Source organism: Anser anser (genome assembly GCF_964211835.1).
Source record: "Anser anser genome assembly, chromosome: 13".
NCBI classification, from domain to species: Eukaryota; Metazoa; Chordata; class Aves; order Anseriformes; family Anatidae; genus Anser; species Anser anser.
In genome coordinates this window covers 15,510,441-15,532,157 of record NC_139734.1, presented here as the reverse complement: position 1 = coordinate 15,532,157, position 21,717 = coordinate 15,510,441, and the positions used below count along the sequence as shown (strand labels likewise).

Genomic DNA, 21,717 nt, shown 5'->3' with positions numbered 1-21,717 from the left:
TCATGTTTCCATGTTGCTTTATTGGATACTGGCTTTGGAGGACGCTGACAGGAGAGATGCTCATTCCTTGCACTTAACCTGAGCTGCTACTCCTGTGTTTTTGTCTGAATCAGTGTTTACTCTGTCCTTTTTATCCCAGTGCTGTTACCGGCAGAGAGTGACCGTGTCCTGGAACGGATGTGCTCAAGGCTTTTTCACTGCATCTCATTTCCCATTTTGAGCCTTGAACCATTCTCGGTTTCCTCCTTGCCCTTAACTCTCTCTGCCCTGATTGACCACAGCATGTGCATTTGGGACTCTGAGGCACTGCAGCCAGCAGTGCTTTTCTCATCATACAGCAAACTGTGAGCAAGACTGTATCTGGGCTACGTTCTTGTCTCAACCTTGGCTCTGGTGCATCCCACCTGCATGGTGCAGTCCCTAGTAACCCCCATGAAGTTGAGAGCTCTGAGGACCTGCTTGGCAGAGGGCTTTCCACAGTGTCTCTTGCAGCAGGGATGATGTGCAATGTGCTCTGCTGATGGCTCAGCATCACTCACCCTGCTTTGTATATTTTAGCATTTTTTTAAAATGATTCATTCCACACTTTGTTTTACAGAGTGGTCCTTTGTCCACCTCATGTAGTTCTCCTTGTTGGACCATTTAGTAGCAAGAATTTGTTCTCCTTCCTGGGGTTTGATCTTTGCTAACATTCTCTTGTGTGTGTTTAAGACACGGTGCTTTGACCTGTCAGAAATATCTTGCAAATGCTGGTGACTGTACAAGGACAACAGATTTCTATGGTCACGTACTAAGCAGCACCGGTGTCTTTTGCTGTGCTGTTGCTGTGTGGTTGAAGAACATAAACCGAAGTAGGAAGGGAAAAGAAAAGGCATCAAATTGTTGCTTTTCAACCTTTTCCAAGTGTGCAAAAATGTCCTATGCTTTTACGAGAAGCCACAAATGTTCACAGCAAAAGCTGCAGGTGGCACACTCCACCCCTTGTCAAGAACTTGTGAGGGGTTGTAGTGCTTTGATGTTTGTGGTAGCTGGTGGCTGGACCTGCTGGATCTTCCTCTGACCCTCTGCATCCCTGTGCACCTCTCTGCAGTTTTTTGGGGCTCAATTAACTGTCAGGCACTTCTCTGAGATAGCAGAGGGCTGGATGTACAGACAGGGTGGATGTGCAGTAGCTTAAGCTTGCCTAAGCATGGGTTGTTGTCATGCCCTTCCTTGCCTCCGTTTGTCTCCTTGCCCTGTCCTTCTGCCTGTCCTCATGCTGGTGAGCTGGATTTTTGCTGAACTGGAGACAAACTGATACTCCAAAGCAAAACTTCTGCTGGATCCTGGCTCTGCCTGCCCATGTGAGGGTTGCCAGCTGCAAAGTGAGCTGGGGGCCGGGGCGGGTGGGTGGGAGTGAGAATTGGGACTGTGCCGGACTGCATCTGCATCCTAATAGTGTGGGGCTGCTGGTTTGTATGCAGCGCTCAAAAATAACAAATCTGGTGTGCTCAATTGCCAGGAGGCTTTGTGTCAGCACGTGTGTCGGACAGCTAGCTGTATGGATGGGAAACAGGCAAATGAGGGAATATGTTGTCCAGCTTCTCTTATCCCTTTCTCCATACAATACAGAGTAAAAACAGAGGATGATTCCTATCACAGAAGTCCTGTCTGAATAATTAGCTTGTGTAAATACTTTAACTTAAGTCAAGTGGGTGTTGAGATATTGAACTCGTCTCAGTTTCTGTGGGAGTTAGGCATCTAAATCTCAGAGGTGATTTGAACCTTATATATAGCATCAGGCTTTTGCAGCATTTAATACTAAAAGTCTATTAAAATCTAGATTCTCAGTTTAATAATCCGCTTACAGTAGTATATTCCTTTCAAGCTGTTATGAATAGAATGACGGCAACATTTGCCCGCTGCAAAACTTGTAAGTACATTAAGTATTACTGTTAGATATTGCCATTTCTAAATTGTTCAAGACAAACTTGTACATTAATCTAAATTATCCACATAACTCTTGTTCTCTTTATACCAATTCCAAATTAATATATTTTTAGCACCTTGCCAGATTCTTTTCTTCAAGCTAGAAGTCTCAGATTTCCCTGTTTTTGCCAACATACTGTGGTTTGTTTTAATCATACAAATCATAAACAATGAAAGCACAATTGGAAGCAAGGGAGAAAAATGAGATTCTGTAATTGGAACAAAGGAAATTCCATGCCAGCAATAACCCTTTAGCTCATGAAGGGCTTGGTTATTTCTGGCAGTGCTGCAAAATATCTGATACAATGGAGTCCCCAAAGAGGGAGGCTGTATAACTTTTCAAGCACATAAAACACAGCTTTGTAGCAAATGTAAGCTATAATGAAAGGATAGTAGGCAAATTCAGTCGGTTATTGAGTGGCCATAATTGTTTCCAGAGTATAGCAGAAATGAGGATCATGAATCTTCCTATATTAAGCCTGCTGCTTGGTCTCAGGTTTAACCAATTCTTCCAAAATCTATTTGTCTTGAACTTTACTGAACTGATGTAAGAACGGAGGGGAGTCTTCAGGCTGTCCTTTTACACTTTAAACTCCCATTGTTTTGCTATGAATATTACAGTATTTGCTTTTCTTACTGGAGACTTCACATTTAATAAAAACTAACATCTGTTGCACACTTACTGGCTGCAGTGCATGATATAGGATGGTTTGGAAGAGGCAGCATTTCTCTTTGGCAAGGAACTAATACAGCAGGCTTTTGGAGGGCTCTCACGGTAGGGAGACCAGGCTGCGAGGAAGCTGATATTTGGGAATGCAGCAGAAAATGTCTTTTTTACTTAGGTCCAAATGCTCCCCGCTGAGAGCATTGTATCCTCCTGGTTGCTTTTGAAGAAACTTTCTCAGAGCTGCTGGTGGTGTAAATTGGCTGGGGCACTGTGAACTCTGCAATGACTGCAAGTGCTTGCTGTAGCACATTGCAAGCTGGGAAGGCACCTGAGAACCACGCACCTCACCTTTCTCCCGCTGCCTGCACCCCTGTACAGCCAGCGCCTGCGTTTGGTCAAGGGACGTTGGGACCACGTACCCTGAGTGAAAAGGGACAGCTGGGGTGGACACATTCTCTCTTCAGAGAGGAAGCCATCAGGGGAAAAAAGTTATCACCTCTTCTTGGAGGCTTGTGGACTCCTCCAGGACTTGCTTCCTGGTTGTAGGGTGCAATGTGTGGGTTGGAAGCAGCTCTTCCAGCATTTTGGCTCTTCTTGCCTCTTATGTGATAAGGACCCAGTGTTGCCAGGCTGTGTGAACTTATTCTGCAATGCTGAAGTTGATCTGTAGCCAGAAGGGCAGTGAAAATAAAAGCAGCTGTGAGTTGGTGCAGGTTTGGAGAGGCCGGTGAGGCTGCTGGGATGCCTGGATTATTTCTTTGGTGGTGAGAGAACATCTACCTTTTTTGCTTAATCCTTCCTTGCCCTTTTTTACAGTTTCCTGGTCTCAAAAGAGGCAGAATTTGGCCAATTTGAGTCCAAACAAGCTCCAGTCCATTCCAGTTGAAAGTCTCTCCTTTTTCCTCTGAAAGGAAGGGTGTTACCATTTTTAATGCTATCTGACTGTGAAAGGGGAGCTAGGGAGTTGTGTGTAGAAGTCTTTGCAGCCAAAAGCAATGGGAGTGTGTGTGGGAAGGTGTTTTATTCAAATAAAAGCCTTACTTAATGTTTTCCACTTCAAAGGCTTTAATGGTTTAAAAAAAAATAAAAATTAATCTTTGACAGATGTACACCTCTCCAGGACTGAGCAGACCAGTGGCTGTATGATCGGGACTCCATTTTTAAACATCTAAAAGGGTGCACTCACACCGTTGTGCTAATAGTCGTGAATCTCTGGGCCACCCCCTCAAGGCTGAGTAGCAAGTTGTCATGAAACACAGAGCAGCTTTTGGGGACTGCAGGTGTTGGAAAAACTGCTCTCAAGCTCAGCCATGAAGTCCTGTGACATGAAACTTCTTTTCTTACATGGTAGCCCTGTCTTGTAGCAGCCTGTGCTGTGTTTGTCCCCCATCCGCTCCCTCAAAACAAGTATGTTTCAGCGAGCAGAGACAGTACAGAAAGAGTCTGCAAAGGATACCATGCTCTTTAAATTGTGCAGCTGTATTTGAATTAATACTTTACAACTGGAAGGCAAGCATAAATTATTTGTTACTTGAATGAAAAACTTACTTTCCTTTTTCTAAAAGGTGTAATTCTTTGTTTGACTTAAAGGATTACTTTCTCTAAATCATGTGTCAGGCGTTGCAGTAACTCATCTCTAAGCCTAGTATGGCCAAGTAGGATGAACACACATTTTACATTTATTGCCATATTTTTAAATAGCATTTGTCATCTTGTCTTCATTGCTCTGAATCAAAAGCCTGGAAAGATTTGCATTTGGAATGGAATGGCCAAACATTCACTGGAGATGTTTGTGGATGGTGGGGAGAAACGGAGAAGAAAATCCCTTAATGTGACTTCATACTTTGGCATTTACAGTTGGTGGATGAAGAGGGTGAAGGGTCTATAGCTGTGCTACCCCCACAGAAAACCTCAGATCATCAGTGTTTTCATCAGGTGCTTGTCTTTTAAGTTGTTTCTAGTGAGGGCTACCTGACATTTGTCTTTGTAGACTACCATGACCCCAGCAAGAACCCATGCCCAGAGAGCCCAGGCAAGGAAATGCTGCTGACTGACATTGAGGCACATCAAAAAGGAAAAGTATTTTGGGCTTTGCTTATGAAGTGGAAGCCAGACCACGCTCATATTGCAACACTGATATCCCTGCAGTTCAGGGACCCCCATGACAATGGGGTGGACTTCAACCACTGTGCGTTTGCTGTTCAGTGCCGGTGTCGCTGGTAGAGGTGTGTGGTGGGTTTGGTGGAGTGGCACTAGCACCCTGCAGAAGGGGCTGTCTTACTGGCATATGCCGAAAGTGGCTCGGATCTCTTCTTACCTGAGCCGTGGCTGGGGAGCATGGGAGGAAGGTGATGCTGTTGCTTTGCAAACCCTGTGAGCCCACCTGCCTTTTAGTGACTTGGTGGGACGCAGGAGAGCTGTGGTTTTTCCTCTGTGTGGGTTGTGCTGGGACCCCCTCGTTGTCCAGCTCTGTGGGGTCTCCAAAGGCATCTCTATGCCATGTTAGTCCTTAGAGGCCTGGCTGCTTGGCCCAGGCTGCAGAGAGGGGTGCCAGCTGCCTTTTCAAGTTTTTCTGGCATCTCAGGAATGTTCATCCCTCGCTGAAGCTACATTTCAAAGTCTTTAACCCTTGGTTTGGCTGCATCCCACGTGCCTGAATGTGTGCCAGCCCATGCCGCTTTCTGACAAGGGGGAGCTGATATCCACCTCTCGCTCAAGGTCTCGGCTTGGCAGCGTGAATGCAGTGTGTCCTAAAGCACCCAAGCCATGCAGGAGCTTGTCTCTGGCTCTTCGGTGTAGCATGTCCCTGTGCATCTGCTGCTTTGTGATTCAGTCCCAGTATGTGCAGTTTGCAGAGCCCGCTGCTGTGCTGCTTCAAATTATGTGCAATGAGGTAACGGGTTCATCTGGGGCCTATTGTGCCCCCTTGTACCTTGCCAGGTGAGAAACAGCAGGCAAAGTCACTCTGCTTTCCCGGTAGGACTGTGTTAGGTAGAGTTCCTTCTGCAAGCACTTTGAGGTTTGCTTCCTTCTCCCCTGGGCTTGTTCCTTGGGGAGTGAGCTCTGATGTCCTCGTGACTCCGAGGATGCATAGGGGTCTCTGCCTTCTCCAGAACATGTCCTGTCTTTGGACATGTTACCTTGACCTGCCGTAGCTGTGTTCCTCCCTCCAATGTGACATCGTGTAGGCTACAGAAATCCTTTCTGGCAGTTGTTGCCTGGATTTCAGAAGGGGTTTCGCCCACTCAAAACCAGGCTATTAAGTTTCTTTGTAAAACGGCTTAGGAGAGAGACTGTAATAATTTAGGCATGCACCAAACAGGGCATGGTTCTGCTCTTGCTAAAACCTGTGGGAGATTTATCCTACTAGTTAAAACGGTTAAACCACAGGAGACTTTTCAGCAATGTGCTTTAAAGTTCTGTCACTGTTTTTGAATTAAATTCACAGCAACACCAAAAACAGAAATTTCTTTGGCATCTAAGAAGCCACACGCTTCTGTAGACGTTTGTGGTCGGTCGCCAGATGTATTTGTCAGCCTGGCACGGCAGCGTTAGGTGACTCTGTGACAAATAAGCAGCAGGTTTGACGCTTCGTTGCTTCCAGTGGCTTATTCCCCTGCAAAAGGTTGAAATGCTCAAGTATTTGCAGAGCGGGGCCGATGTGTGCTTGCGGCAGCGCTGTCTCCTCACGAGATGGTGCTCTGAGCCCACGCTCCCACCGCCGGCTGAGCTGCAGGGAGCCAGGCTTTGCCTGCCCGTGGCTTGCTTCAATCCGGTGGCCAAGCCTTGCCTTGCTTCGGCCCCCGTTCTACAAACCACTTCGCTTTCAGCCTAGGACGAACCTCTGATAGCACGCGTAAGCGCTTTCCTGAACCGGGAGCTCTTACGCCTCGGGTGTAGCTGTATTTTGTGCTTGCTGGAACAGCGCCCTGGTGCACGGGGGGTGTGCGGTGCAGCGGGGCGCAGCTGGGGTGCTGAGCGCTCGCGTAGGGGTAACTCGTGCTCTGGAAAAGCCTCAGAGCAGAAATCAACCTCGGCGCTGTATTTTGGAATGATGTGAATGTTTCAGGCTGGAGTAGGCTTTATATCCCTGGATGTCTGATTCTCGTTGTTAATTAAGAGTTCAAGTGCAGCCAACCCCCCCCAAAGCCTTCTGCGTACCCCAACAGCTGTTGTGGATGAAGAACCTTGTGCCTATCGCTTTCTCCCCCAGCAGAGCATTCTCCCTGAGCTGGCCCCATCACCCCTCCTGTCTCCCTCCCCTCAATTTAATCCCTGCTGATGTCCCGCTTCCTCCACAAAGCCTGTGGGAGATGGGCTGCCTGTCATCTCAAAGGACCGTGTAGTGGGGAGGGGAAGGGGAGCTGGCAGATGGGGCGCAGTCGCCGGGGCTGGTGCTGGGAGCTGGGTACGGATGCGACATGCAGGAGATGAGGCACAGAAAGGAATACTCATCAAGTTTACCCACGGCACCGGAAAAACAAACATACAGTAAAGCAGACTGATGCTCGGTGTTATCTCCGAAATCTTGCTTTCGTAGGCTGTGCCGGGTTTTGGCAGCGTGTGCTTGGGCTGTCAGCTCTTGGAGATGAGGGCTTGTTTTGTGTTTTTACAGTACCGGGGCCAGTAATTGGGGCTGCAGTGAACACAAACAACCCGCAGCTCAGGAAGGCACCAGTGTGCTGCTGCCCTGGCTGTGAGCAGTAAGTGGTAACAGCCACTTACTGGGGTCCCGAAGCCCAGTTTGAGGTTGGTGCAGACACGCTTGTCTCACGTCCCGAGTGACACAAGCTGTTACCCAGGTACCAGGCGCAGGAGTGCTTTCCTCCAAAGCAAAGTATGCTGTGATCCCTGTCTCCTCCCCTTCTCCTCACTCTGATAAACTTTGCCATTCCCTAGATTTGGCAGCAGTGTATTTAGACTGCTTTCCTAGTTGCTGATGAAAAAAACTGAGAGCTGGCTTGGCCGCCCTCCTCTGCACAGCATCCCTGCAAGCTGCTTGGGGAGGGTGCCTATGGAGGCTGTCTCTGGTGGTCTCAGGCAGCTCTTAATTTGCTTTATGCATGCTGTACCGACATGGTGGTACCCGTGTAAATCAGGATATCGTGTGGTGCAGAGTCCAGCACCGCACCAAAGTCAAGGTATGTTCTGTTGAAGCTGTTACTTTGATCCCCAAGGCTGGATCTCATCAAAGACTGAAATAAGGTTTGTTTGACAACACCTATTTTCCATTAGCAATGTTGACAGTGTTAATTATATTCTGATGCTTTAATTCTTTATTATTGAAATCACACATCAGTGATAGTCATTATTTTGCAACGGGTTGATGTTATACTAATCAGCTTGCAGTTAACTGGGTCGTCCCACTCATTTTTTTTTGGCTGTGGGCACACTACCACTCTTGTACTGGAGTCTCTGTGGTCTGCCAAGATTTATTTTAAACAAACATGAGCAAGCCAGAATTTCTCAGCCAGCTTTTTTAGGACTCTTGGGTGCAAGTTATGTGAAAATATTTATCCCTGTTGTATATTGTTTAACGTCTTCCTTGGTTACTAATGGACTGGAAAGGACTTCATTGTCCTCAAGTGATCAAGTACATCATCTCGCTGCTTTGCAAAGGCAGAGCAGAAATATATATGGGAATCTTCTGCCTTTTCTGTGTCGTTATTAACTGTTTTATTCTCTCCATTTTGGAAAGGGCTGGTACTTATCTTGGGAATGCTTTTGTTTGTACTGAACTTTAAAGATCTCTTGTGTTAGCCCGTCACATTGTGGTCTCCTCTCTTCTCACAGATACTTTCCACATTCTCTCATTCCACAGATACAGCCCCCAAATCACAAGGAACGGAGCAAAAGCTCACCCTGGCAACCACGAGGTGAAGATGAAAAGTCCCGAGCCAGTGATCAGCCAGATTATTGACAAGCTGAAACACATCAACCAGGTTTGTTGCAGGCGTGCCAGCAGGGGATGACTCCAGAGTGGGTGGTTTCCAAATCAGTCTGGCCTCCCCCACACTTTCTTCGGGCTCAGCCAGACAACCCCGGGCGGCTCTGTTTTCAGCAGCTGGGTGGAGAGCAGGTGCTGCTTCGGCCCGGCTTGGTACCAGGCATGCATGGCAGGTCCTGGTTCAAGCCCGTGGGCAAAACAGGAGCCACAGGGCATGCATGGTGCGGCCCTTTGGGCTCAGCCTGTTCTCAGGCACTGGATGCGTCCTTGTGGTGCGCTTCTGGTGGGTGCTCATCCCCGGTACAGTGGGAAGATGGTGCTGCTGTGATATCCACAAGCACAAGGTGCTGGTGTGGGTCAATGTGGCACGTGTCTGACATCAGCTCTTGCTGAAGTTCTCTTTGGCTTTGCTCATGGCTGGAATGGAGGGTCAGTTGTTAGTTTGCTCTATGTCCTTGGATGTCCGCTCCTAATCACGGTCGAAGCAAGTTACTGTTTAATGGGGATGTGGCAGAGCTGGATGAGACCCTCTCTGCCAGGCAGGGAGCTTCCTTCCCACGGTCTCAGACCTGGCATCGTTGCAAGGACAAGCAGTATCTTGTCTCTACCCATCATGCCAGGCCAGGTTAAGTCTGTGAAGCCCCACTGCTGCCAAGGGATTAAGTGACACCTCTGTGCTGCGTTCAGTTGGCAATGGCTGTGAGCTATGTGAAGGAAACTGCCTTTCACACAGTGTGACTGCTGCAGGGAGAGGGTTTAACCTCCCAGAGCTCTCCCACAGTATTGACTCGAGCCAGCCCTGCCTTTGTCCCCCAGCTGGGCTGGGGTCTGGCTCTGGACTCTGCTCTCTGTCACTGTGTAACTCTCAGAGGGGTTGTTTTCTAGTAGGCTGGCAGCTTTGGACCTCTGTACTCTCTGGGAACATACAGCATTGGGGTCTTGCTGGGAAAATACTCGGGCCATAATGCTGTCTTTAACATGGCTGAGCTGCCCAGTCTCCCTCAAGAGAGCTTCTACTGGTGGGGATCTTGTCTGGGTTTGCTCCAGCACGATGCTTTCAGGAGCGGCAGCTTCCCATGGTAAAGCCCAGCTGCACCCCGCCTGGTGGGCTGTGAGGGCTGATCTGCCCGAAATTGCTGGCTTAGCGACTTTTCTGCTAACCTCTGCTTTCCTGCTCCCGCGGCTGCCAGGGGCTGTTGTGATAGCAGCTCCTGGCCGAAGCCCCGCGGGGCAGGCACACGTCACTGGCCGCTGGCTGGGAGCACTGGGGCCACCGGGACCCCGGGAGCACCCCAGCGAGCGGAACAGGCGATGGCAGCGCAGCCTGCTCTGCCTTCCTGCATGGAAAAGCTGTGCCATCTGCCCACAGCCTGTAATTATTAAAGGGGGGGGGGGGGAAGAGAATAGCGTAATCAGCTCCCTATTAAATGGGGTAGAGGGCAGGCTTCAACCTGCAGGTGATAATGATATTTTGCCGTTCGCAGTGAGAAAGTCGCACCGAACAAAACATGGTTATTAGCGCACTTGAAACTGCTGACATAAAGTGGTTGTGAAATGCTGGCTGCCAGATTGGGTCAAGTTAGGTCTTCGCTGAACAGTTCAGGCTGCTGAGGAGCTAAGCTTCGTGGAACGAGGGACCCTGGGTAAACAGAACTTGGCTGAACGCAGCTGTTTACAGCAGCAGCCTGTCTGCGTCAGCTCCTGCTCTGAGAATAGGGGTAAGTGGGTGAACATGGTCAGCTCAGTCGTGGTCTTTTACAGCTCTCTCCCTTGTTCGCAGTATCAGACTGGAAAGTTGTAGCATTGCAGGGAGCAGATGGGTTGTTTTGCTTTCGATGGCATAAACTGTAAGAGTTTGAAAAAATCAACCCCTCCTGTAAAGTTATGTTTGAGAAGGAGGGGAATTGAGAATAAAATCAGGAGGAAATGTAAAGTGACTTGTGGAAGTTAGTTATGAACCTAGCTATTCAAGCTGAGGATCAACGGTAAGCAGCTTATATACCGGTAAAGTAACTGTGGATGTTACTTAAATTAGGGATTTTGGGTGGCAGAGCTCACCATCACACTTCTTTTCTTGGCCTACTGAAGTTTTGTGATCTGCTTCACATCTGGAACACATCTCGGATGCTAAAGAGTAGGAAATGTGGAAGGAGCAACTCTGGATGAATTACAGTTGTTTTTCAGGTGTTGGCTTCAGATCTGGGAAACAGTGTGTACTGCTAGGCTCGGGAAGGGTGAAAAACTCCGTATCTACCAAACGCGATGGACAGTGGTTTCTGAGGTTTTGCAAACATTCAGTCTTTTTGGAAAAAAAAAGAGTTCTTGTATCGCTCAGAGTTCTAAACTGGTTTCCCATGTGACTACCAGTATATTGTTTGTCTAGCACAACTTAATGAAATCCTCCCCGTTTTTTTGTGTTGGAGATGCAGGTCAGTTTTCATTCATAGTAGTAGGGTAGTAGGTAGTAGGCATCTACCCTACTACAGGTAGTAGGGTAGACTCAGGAACCATGCTAGTTGGTGCAATTTTTGTTAGAGTTCCACAACATTTTCTTGTGGATTTTTGCCAATGTCTGCAACTTGCTGATGCTTTGGTTTCAGTTTACTTCAGGCTGCTCATGCTGCTGAAAAATGTGTGTTCTTTCATCAGTACACCAAATTTTCAAGTTTGCTTGAGTTTGGCAAATATGTTGTATGAGGGAGGAAATAATGCTTGCTCAGTAGTTCTTATCTTCTCAAAGTGAATCTGTGTAAGTGTATGCATATATGAGAAATTCTCTTCAAACTTTTCCAGTTTGGGAATGTTACTTGTGCATTAGAACCAAACGCACAGTGACTGAAAAGAGTACAGAAAACTTAACCCACAGAGAAAGGGAAGTCAAAAAGTTTGCCAGATTGTTTTAGCTTGGTCTAAGCATCTTTTATCAAGCTAAGATAAATAAATGAATGAAGCATGGCTGTCTGAGTGGTGTGTTGTCTCAGGTCAGTTCTTTCTGGATGAGTCACAATCGCTGGTGCCTACTCATCACACCAAAAATCCAGACCACTTTTTTTTTCGTGTGCATGTGTGACTGTGGGTGGTGCTATTTTTTTTTGCATTGGTGGGCGAGATGGTTTGTTATTGCTGTATTGGAAGCAAAGATTCCTTTTCAGTTCTGTTAGATGTCTACCAAGTTGTGATTTGAGTTATTTTTGCTCTGTGGCCAGAGGCACGAATAGCCCATCCATAAATATTAGCATTGTTATCTCAGCTGGGAGGCCAAGGGTCGCCTTCAGGAAAATGAGTTGGAATTGGTTCCTAACTTTTATTTCCCAGAGTGGATGGGGTCTGCTTCTGGCTAGAAGGGTTTTCACTCGTCCCACACATGAAACTATATTGGAAGTGAGAGGTTATTCATCGTCAGCACAAGGTCTTGCTCAGTTTTTTTGTGACTTGACAGCAACCCTAGGCAAAAAGCAGTGTGCAAATGAGTTATTTCCTCTGGTCACTCAAGTTTCCCCTCGCCACCGGGATGGCTGACAGATGGGGATGACTTCAAGTTCTAACAGATATGTGTGGAGGTGGGAGCCATCGTGCCTCATGTCCCATGTCTTGGGTGCTCTGCTCCGTCAGTGACCTCCTACCAAGAAAGGCTTGGGAGAGTGGACCTGGGTGATGCTGATGCAAGCACGCAGCTGCGATGGAGACTGCAAGTACTGGATCAGCCGGTGTGATGCTCTTGGATCTCCTTTTTCTCTCTCTCTGTCCTCAGCTTGCTTGTGCACTCCCTGGGGTGCTTGCAGGGCTCTGACACCATTTGCACTGAGATGCTTTCCCCTGTCCTTACTGCACTTACCTGCAAAGCAGCCCAGTGAGCCGAGCAGTAGCTGTCCCCGTTCTGCGAGTGGGCAGATGAAGTGAGGAGGTGACATCCCATACAAAGTCTGTGAAAAAAACAGCATTCCTAAAGATTAAGCTTGGGCCCACTTCTGATTCCTTTCTACAGTTAGATAATTCCTGTTGTTTATCATAGGACTATCTCAAAGAGGAAGAGCACAGTTTTGAAAGAGGAGGGGAAAAAGTCCACTAAAAATGAAGAATAAAATCCATAAAAGGAAAATTAAGTGGGGGAGATGGGCCTTTACAAGATTGAAGGGTCTGGAAACATATTGTACATTTCCAGACACTGGAGTTAAGGGCTCATTTAGAATATTTCAGATATACTGGAGTTTGACAGTTCTTTGGTTTCCACATCAAACAATCTGTAATTTATTGCCCTGTATAGGGACTGTGTTTTTATCATATTGCATATTCTCTAGCCAGAAATCTAACTACCATATAAGCTCTTAGAAAAAAACAAAAAAACAAAAAAACACAACCCTTTGGGGATTGGAATCCAGGCAATATGCTTTCACAGACCCTGAGAAACCAACTTTGATTTATTTCCTTGGAAATACGGGGAACACACAATTTCTTAGAGTGTTAGGGCTGCTCCACAGGGCAGGATCTTGCTGCCTTTCTTCATGTGCTCGGTGTAAAGACCCAGCCCTGCAGCGAGATCTGTGCGAACGGGCCCTGTGCTGCTCTTCGCGGGGTTTACAGGAGGATGAGAACAAAATTTTGAAGTTTTATGAGGCAGTAAAACACGGAGCTCTAGTTGGAATTAAAAAGAAGTAGGCAAAGAAGGGTGAATGACTGAAGACAAAATATACTTAGTTTGCAAAAGCATGTGCCAGGGGTTAAATAGCTATGTTTGAAGCTGGCTTGATCAACCAATATATCCAATATTTGTTTGTAGGTTTAATGGCCTGTTTCTCGGAGGCCTTGCTGCTGGGAGAGGGCACAGCGGAGGTCACCCAGAAGTTAATTTGGAAAGAGGCCAAAAGGCCACAACTTGATTGAATCAAATGTAAACAAAATAGGCCTGGGAACAGCGCGATGCCCAAACGCGTCTCAGGCCTTCTGCTCAAAATACAGAGTGTGTCCGAGCACTGGGGACCCGCGATGGGGGGCCACTCTTGGGCAGCAGAGGGTCGGATCCGGTCCCTGCGTGGGGAAACCTGTGACTGGTACGGAGACAGCCGTCCTTGTGGGGTGCCCCCAAGAGCTGGTATGCGGAGGCGGCTCACCCTGGCGGGCGCTTCCAAGGGAGTTGGCGGGTCCCGGGAAAAGCCTTGCCGGGTGCTGTCCCAGCCGGCTCGGAGTGGGGAAAACCATTAAGTCTATTGTGGGAGACCCCGGGGAGCTGAGGAGTTTTCAGGAATATAGTTCCCCTTCAGAAAAAAATCCATGACTTTGACAGTTTCCGTGGAATCATGTCTCTCTGTGGCCCGTTAGGCTTTGTGAGGTTTATTATTCCCACCGCATTTTAATTCCCTAGCCAGATAAAGCAGCGTAATAATTAGAAAAATGCACAAACTACTAGATTGTTAAATGAAGTGATACATAATGCTTGTCACTCGCAAATACAATATTTAAGTTGCACCAAAACGAGTCATTGTTGGCTGATTTTCCACTTTCAAATTTAGTAAGTTAACACTACAGTATCTGAAGCACTGTATATGTGTAAGATGATTTATCAAGTCCTCAAAAGAAAAGTTAATAAACACAATAATTGGACACGCCTTTTGTTCAACATTATTAAACAGTTTGTAACAATTAAAATATTAAAACCACATGTTGTTGAAAGCAACCAGACATTGCAATTATTTCTTACTAAGGCTATTAAATAAAATGACAGAAGATTTTTATTTTAATGATAAATGCATTTTGGAATGGATCAGCTAATTCCTCTTTTACTGCACAAAATAATCTGTAGCTCCACCAAGTCTAGGCCTGGTATTTAAAGAGTAACGACGTTGTCCTTTTGAGCCGTGCCTCAGCTCTTGTTAACACACCACTGTAAATGCTCTCTTGCAGCCTCCAACTCCATATGGAAGTGGCAATTACAGGATTTTGCCAGGCCAGTTAAATCAGGGGAAGTGTGACCCTCTCTAACTAGAACATAATTAAATTTTAATGTATTTTATTGTTTGGAAGGTTTTTAAATCCAAAAACATTCTTTCCCCCCTTCTTGCTTTCAGCATGAAGCGCTGCTTGCCTGCGCCAGCTATCGTGCGTCAGGGCTGTATCTGCAAACATCCCTGCTTTATCGGGTTTGTTGTGGGAACGCTGTACCCATGGGTCACCCTAAATGGGTTTTCTTTAACAGCCCGAGATTAATTGAACTCGGTGTTTGTGCGTGTGTTTTTAAACAGACGGTAACTGGCTAACTTGTAATCTGGGCTCTGTTTGCTGAAGTTTCTTGCTGGTTTTACATATGGTCTTGCACGACATGGAGGAGCGTAACGGGTGCACTGTTAAGCCCCATGCTTTTACTGCTTGCGGCAGTTAAATTTGCTGTGGAATGTGAGGTATTTCCCATTTTAAGTAAGGAAAGGGTGGTAAATAGTCACATTTCTGGCTGTGCTCAGTGATGCTAGAACCTGGCTGTGCTTGAGGACCTGAGCATCTCCCAGGTGCTGAAGTTACTACTGCTGTCTGTTACTGACCTGTTGTTTTTATTGAAGGCGGTGGCAAAACTGTCAGCATCCTAGAGGCCCCATATTGGCCATTTTTGGGAGAAAATAATTCATTGTAAGATTTTCCTCAGAGCACCCAAGTCCTTTGGTCCATCCCCATGTGTACTTTTTTTTCTTATTTCTATCTAGTGAGACTACAGAGCTGTCATTTTTCAAGACAGGACTCACTCCGTTTCCTTGCGGACTTCCATTTGACCTTCCCCAGCAATGAATTTCAGGAACACGTGGGAGAGGAGTGGGAAAGGCACTTGGGAAGCTCTACATCTCCTGCATCTGTGTGGAAAAAAGAAAGCCTCACCTGTACTTCCTTTTTACTAATGCCACTTTCCTATCTAGTAGTCACTTTGCTCACCAGTGGTGTTTTGCCTCTTATCTGGCATCAGAATGGATGTTTAGCTTGGTTGTGACTGTAGGAGCAGCGAAGTTTTCCCGTGCAGCAAGGAAATCCAGCCCGCAATCCAGCAATACCGGGAGGTTGGGGCGGCTGAGCTTGGATGGCTTGGTGTTCCGGATGGCTTCCGCATCAGTTTGTTTGGCATTCAGAGCATTTAGGTAACATAAATAGCATTTTATTGCTCACCTTCCCTGAAATTCCCTCGTTGCTGCGGTCCTGTGTAAGAAAAGGGATTCAACTTTGCCCCTGTGGCTTCAGCTCCAGGGGGGATTGTGTGGGGAGGCAGGTGCCTCAGGTGTGTCCTCCAAACAATGCGGTGGAAATCAGCTGGGGAGAAAAACACCTTTAAAAGGGATTAATTTTCCTTTGTGTCCAAAACAAGCAGCTGATGCACAGCGGCGCTTTAAAACAAACACCAGATATCCTGTACCAGCACCAGAGTTTATCCTGTTGTGGAGGAAACAAACCTGGAGGAATCCTCGCGTAGCAAAACGAGTGGGTCCGTTGATACCAAATGAACAGTTAATTACAGTTATTCTGGGCCTCGCTATTCGTCTCAAATATCACCTTGTGCTGTGACTCAGCCTGGTAATGTGATCAGTGGAAGATGGCCTAGGTGGGTGTCCTCTCCAGGGGTCCCTGGCTGCCCATGCATGCCCATGGGGCGGCAGCAGCAAGTTTGGTGCTGCCTGAGGGCTTCTCAAAGCGGGGGTTGCTCCCTCCCGGTAGAAGTGATGGCCCTCGGTCCTTGGCTTTTGCCAACAGAGGCACTTTCTGTCTGCTGAGGGGTCTGGGGGCAAGTTTTCAGCAGGGGGCTGGGAAAAACTTTCCCCAGCTCCTTTTCTTTGAAATTTAATTACAGTAGCGAAGCACACAGCCCTCTCTGGAGTTGGTGGGATGACTGGTAGGTCTCTCATTTTTGCATTTCTCTCTAAAATTTGACTTAATGTCAAGGTTTTAAAAATGTGGTCCAGACAGAGGATTGGGATTGTGGGAGCTAATCTTCATCTTCCAGAGCAGGCCTGGAAGGTAACCTATGGTCGTCTTGGCCGCAGAACAAACCTGATGGCTTTGTTCTTTAGAAAAAGACTCGCTAACAATAATGTTACTTTTGATTCCAGCTTGTGGTGTGTAACCACGTAGCAGCCGAATTCTCGAGAGAGGGAAGAAAAAGCAACGAAGTCAGATTTGCCCTGGGCAGGTTGGGCCAGCTCCATCACAAGGTCCTGCCGGCCGCTCTCTTCCCGCAGGCTTCAGGAGGCTGTGCTTTGGTGTGCACGAGGTGTTTGTGAGCTGTGCCACCTGCAAGGGACCGAGAGCTGTACCCGTGCACCAGGGTTCAGGGAGCGGGAGATGCTCCTGGGACCTCTCCCAGCGCTCTGTCCCACTTCGAAGGCAGCTGCCAGCATAGACTGCTGCAGCCCTGTGAGCTTCCAGCCAAGCCACGCTGCTGTCAGAAAGTGAAAGAAGTTCTGTATGTTTTAGGTAATGAACGATTTGTAATCTTGCTCCTTTTGTTACACCTGCTGACAAAGCAGCTGGTTGTAATTAGGCAGGTCTCTGGCAAACCCTTTCCCTTGTCAATAAGGCTGCTTTAACCTGTGTGTGTCCGTGCATGTGTAAATAGCCGTCATGGCTCAGGAAGACTTTGTCAGTTAATGCTGTTGCTCTTTAAACTTCTTAGCTTGCTTTTGACATGTAACTAACTGCAAAGGCCAGGTTATATTTTAGCGCTCTTGCTGTTGTAGCGCGTGCTGCAATAAATGGCCTTTGCGGCACATAAAACTTGAGAGCAAACAGGGAAGGTTAGGTTGCAGCAATATTTATCGTCTATGGCCTTGCTTGGCTGTATTGTGAGGGAACAGTATTTAAAAGAAGAAAATGTGCTCAGCTGTTTTTTTCTGAGGACACATGTAAGAAGATGCTGTCTTGTGGAGCACTGTCAGCAAGGGGAGCTGAGGGACAGCTGGCTGAGGATGGGTGCCCTGTAATCAAGACCTATCATGATGGGCAGGAAATTACTTTTTATTCTTGGCAGGACCCTTCAAGTGCCTCCTGCCTGTGAGTGGGGAAGGAGTGCGTTGACCTTTTCGGGCAGCGCATTGCTCCTAAACGTGGAGGGTGAGACTTGTGTAGGTACATTTCAGGGCTTCCTCTGCAAGTGTTGGGTCTCTCTGGGGGAGGGTATAAAGTCACCGGTTTTAAATCTAATTTAAATGGTGAGCTGTGTCAGCTGGTGGCTGTGTGTCTGTGTGGGAGAATCACCCCAGGCAGGGCTCCTCTTGCCTGCTGCTCTCCCCAGGATACTGAACCTTGCAGGCTCTGCTTTTGGTGGATACTTTAAGTAATGGTGATAAATTGCACCCCAGTGCATCAGCAGTGTCCGTGATGGACCCTGGATGTTTCCTCTTGTTTGTAGGCCTATCCTAGGAGGCAGATGCCAGTACCGGCACTTGAAAAGCTGTGTTTTTGAAGTTACATTTTCTCCTCTTTGGGTTTCAACAAGCAGCAGCCGTGCTCTGAGTGCAGAGGAGTGTGGTGACCTTGCCCAGGAGCCAGCCCAGCCATCAGCCGTTAATTAGGGACCATGGAGGCTGGAGACCCCCCGTTCCTGGGATTACTTCTGGTCTGGTTTGTCTCAGTCGAGTGCCTGTTTAATGTGAAGTGCATAAATACTTGTGGCAGCCGGGCCTGGGGCCCTGGGCTCCCCGCTCCAGCTGGGCGCCTTCTCCAGCAGTGCTGGCCCCGTCCTGCCTGCAGAGCCCTGCTCCCGTGTCCCAGCTCTGCCTTCTGCACGGGGCTGATGGACAGAACGGAGGCTGGCAGATGGCAGAGGTGGCCCCCAAACTCCTAAGTGCATGTCCAGGGCTCAGCAAGACACCAATTGCCCTGGTGTGTCCTCAGGAGGGAAGGCCGGCTGCTCTCTCTTCCCATGGCAAATACCCCCAATCTTGTTAGCTATGGGTCTTTCTCCTCCTGCATGATTTAAATCTCTGCTGAAATCAACAGCTTGGTAATTACCCTTGCACTAGGGTTCTCTTGTCTGGTAGTAGGTAAGTGGCTGGCGAGGTGGTTGTTGGGTCCCCTGTGGAGCTGGGGATGCTCAGCAGAGCTGTTTGCAGTTGCTTTCTGAGCTTTCAGGGCCTTGGGACTAAACAAATGCAAAGCTAAAGCTAAAAAGAGCAGCCCCTGGGAGGGCAGGGTACCCCTTGGGGTGTGGCAATCATGGGGAGGGGGGGGGGTGTATTCTGGCAGCAACCTCTGTACAAGACAACATTGTGCACAAAAATACATGATTTGAGAATTCCCTCTCTGCTGGGAGCTTTTAGGGAAAAAGGGGAAGCTGCTGGGACAGATTTGTTTGTGGAGTGGCAGAAGGAGAAGGGGAAAAAAAAAAAAAACCCTTCCGACACAGCTCTCAGCTTGCTGTTTCTTACCTGGTGCCAAGGACGAGATGTCTTCTCTCAGGCAGCCCCAGCAGACGTCGCTGACAGCCGGAGAGCAGCCACGTGTGCCGGAGCCTGAGCCAAGAGGAAATCTCTCAGCCGCTCTGACGTGAGCGGGGCTGGGCTGGCTGGCGGGTGGGTGAGGGTGGCAGGGACCCACACTGTGCTGCGCGCCTGCCTCGGGCATGCCGGTCCCCTTCCCAGAGAGTCGTTTTTAGCAGGTGGCTCAGGGTAGGATAGTGGTACAACACCAACCCATCTTCCTAGGTGCTCTGGTGTGGGACTGCGCTGTACCGAAGCCCAGATGTGTGCTTGGTTGAGAGGTAAAAGCACCACTCTCTGAAGCTGTGCGTATGCATCCGCCTTGTGTTTTTTGTACCCATCACTTAAACTGGGCGCTGGCCTGTGGTGGAACATCCTGACCTCAGGTAACAAAAGGCTGAGGGCGCCTTCCTTCGAGGCCATCTCTGCTTTGATATCTGAATGACGTGATGGTGATGAGGTGGTTGTCTCCACCTCTATCTCTGTATTGTTCCTTGTGCTCCTGCCCTGTCACTGCTTGTTGTCTGATCTTTTATCTTTTTGGTGACGTGTGTTTTAGGATTTTCTGAGTGCCTTTTGGATGGCATAGCAGGGTTCTGCTGCAACACAACTAAACAAATATGGAAAATATGGATAATAGCAGTGGATAGGTCCTGGCCCACATAGGCTCCCACACCCCTCCTTTGCTCAGTTGCCAACCCCCTGAGGGGTGGCTGCTTGGCAGGTGGACAAATTGGTCCATGTTCCCCCGTCTAGTGATGTAGAGTGGTTGGGCAGGAGAAGGGAAGTCATCTCCTACTGTGGATGGTGGTAGGAGAAGGATAAACTTTGTTGGGGAGAAGAAGCAGGAACACGATATCACTGAAGAAACAGCATGGGAAGCGTTTGAGGCATACATTGCTTGCAGCTAGCAAGGAAAGGAGCATCTTTGCAATGCTTTTTCTACCCGCTGGCTCTGGTGGGTGAGCAGTCCCTTACCAGGCATAGATGGGTATCTGCCTGCTGGGGGCATCACTCTGTGACCCCCTTTCATTCTTCCAGGCGGTCTGAAAGCCCACTGCAGTGCTCTTGAGATACCAGCTCTTTCCCTCACGCAGGTTTAACAGTCCACCTGTGGGATTAATGTGGTGTTCTGCTCCCATTTACCCAGATACAGGTGTTGTCAGCACAAATGTTCACCTGGGTTGTGCACCAAATGTCCTCAGTGAACCGGTGATGTAGCAGGAGGCGCTTTGGTACAAGTGGCACCAAATCTGGAGCAGATACGGGCCCTGTAGCAGAGACTGAGCAAATGATGCAGGTCAGCCCAGCAAAGTGAAGAAGAGCTGCAGTATTTTTGTGTTGTTGGTTTGCTTTTTCTGCAGAAAAAAAAAAAAAAAGCCTCATTCTTACCTTAGTTCTAGAGAACTGCTAACTTGTAGGAGTCCTATTCTGGCAGGAAAAGATTCAGACAGACGCCAACAAGGTGCTGAAACATTATCTACTACCTGATGCGACTGTGTTAAGTTAATGATTGGTTTTGGAGTTTGAAAGAGACCTGTGTTTAATGGGGGTGGAAGGAGGTCTGTAGGAAGGGATGGTGAAGTGATGGTTTGTGATCAGGAACACAAAGGAGAAGAAGGAACAGCAGCAGCATCTCACACGGAGCATTTCTGCAGCGTTGGCATTGATGTGGGGCTCAGGGCACAAGCTGGGAGCAGATGGGGAGTCCCCAGGTCCTCAGCGGGCTGGGCTGGACCCCACGGCCCCGCTTGGCATTGTGCTGTTCTGGTCCTTCCGACTGCTGCACAAAAACAAGCCATAAATAGCTGCGTGGGGAAGGAACTGCCTATAAGGTGAATGAGCTGATCGTAAAGCCCGGGTAATCTCTTTTTCGTGTGTGCCCTGTGATGAACGAGCATTCGTTGGGGCCAGGGAAGTGACACCTCCCGTACTGAGGGAGAAGCAGGCAGGAGCCCGTCCTGGTGCCAGGGAGGGCTTAAACCTCCGCGCCTGCAGGAGCATCCTGTCCCGGGCACCGGCCAGCAGTCACCAAGCTGCAGCAATTCATAACGGCTTGGCAGCCCCTTCTGCTGCTGACAGAGATTTACTGTCCAGTGTGGACTCATTTTAATTACTGCCAGCGTTTAGGGGTCTTTATCTGTCTTCTTTTACCCATAGGGATATTGTCAGTTTTGATAGCTAATCTAAAGTTAAGCTGATGATCCATAAAGTAGGGCAACCCTTTGGCCAATAATTCAGTGCTGTCACCAGCTTCTTGGTGCTATCAGGAGAGTGACCAGAAAACCTGATTTACTGACAGCTGAGTGTCTTCTCTGGGGCCTGTGAAGGTAGTAAAGGGGGTCCTGCTGTGCTGGTGGACCCAAGGTGAGCGTGGCGGGGAATTCTTCCTATTCCAGGAAACAGCATTTTGAGGGGCCTACTAAAAGTAGAGTAAAATGCTTCTGTGTCTGGAGAGCATGATACAGACTCTGAGCCCCCCTTGCCCTGAGGAGGAGTGTGGTGCTGGCTGGGACCTGGTTTGCTGAGTATTGCTTCAGCAGTGCAAAACCTGAGGTGGTTTGAAGCAGGCAGCACAGGGAAGTGCAGAATTTGCTTTTCAAGCAGCTGATAAAACAGCTGACATGCCCAACGCGTTGTTTTTCTAAGCACTGAAAATGGCTTTTCCAGGTCCAAAGCCTACCTCCAGTTTA

General features: G+C 48.2%; 1 protein-coding gene across 4 annotated transcripts in view; it reads left to right on the top strand.

The window, feature by feature from the left end:
* The window catches only part of GPC3 (glypican 3), a 148,945-nt gene that overhangs the window by 92,259 nt on the left and 34,969 nt on the right, over positions 1 to 21,717 (top strand). For all 4 annotated transcript variants that reach the window (XM_083796865.1, XM_083796866.1, XM_083796867.1 and 1 more), the window contains exon 6: positions 8,457 to 8,577. In XM_083796865.1, the coding sequence (XP_083652991.1) occupies positions 8,457 to 8,577 (121 nt within the window). The remainder of the gene's footprint in view (positions 1 to 8,456; positions 8,578 to 21,717) is intronic.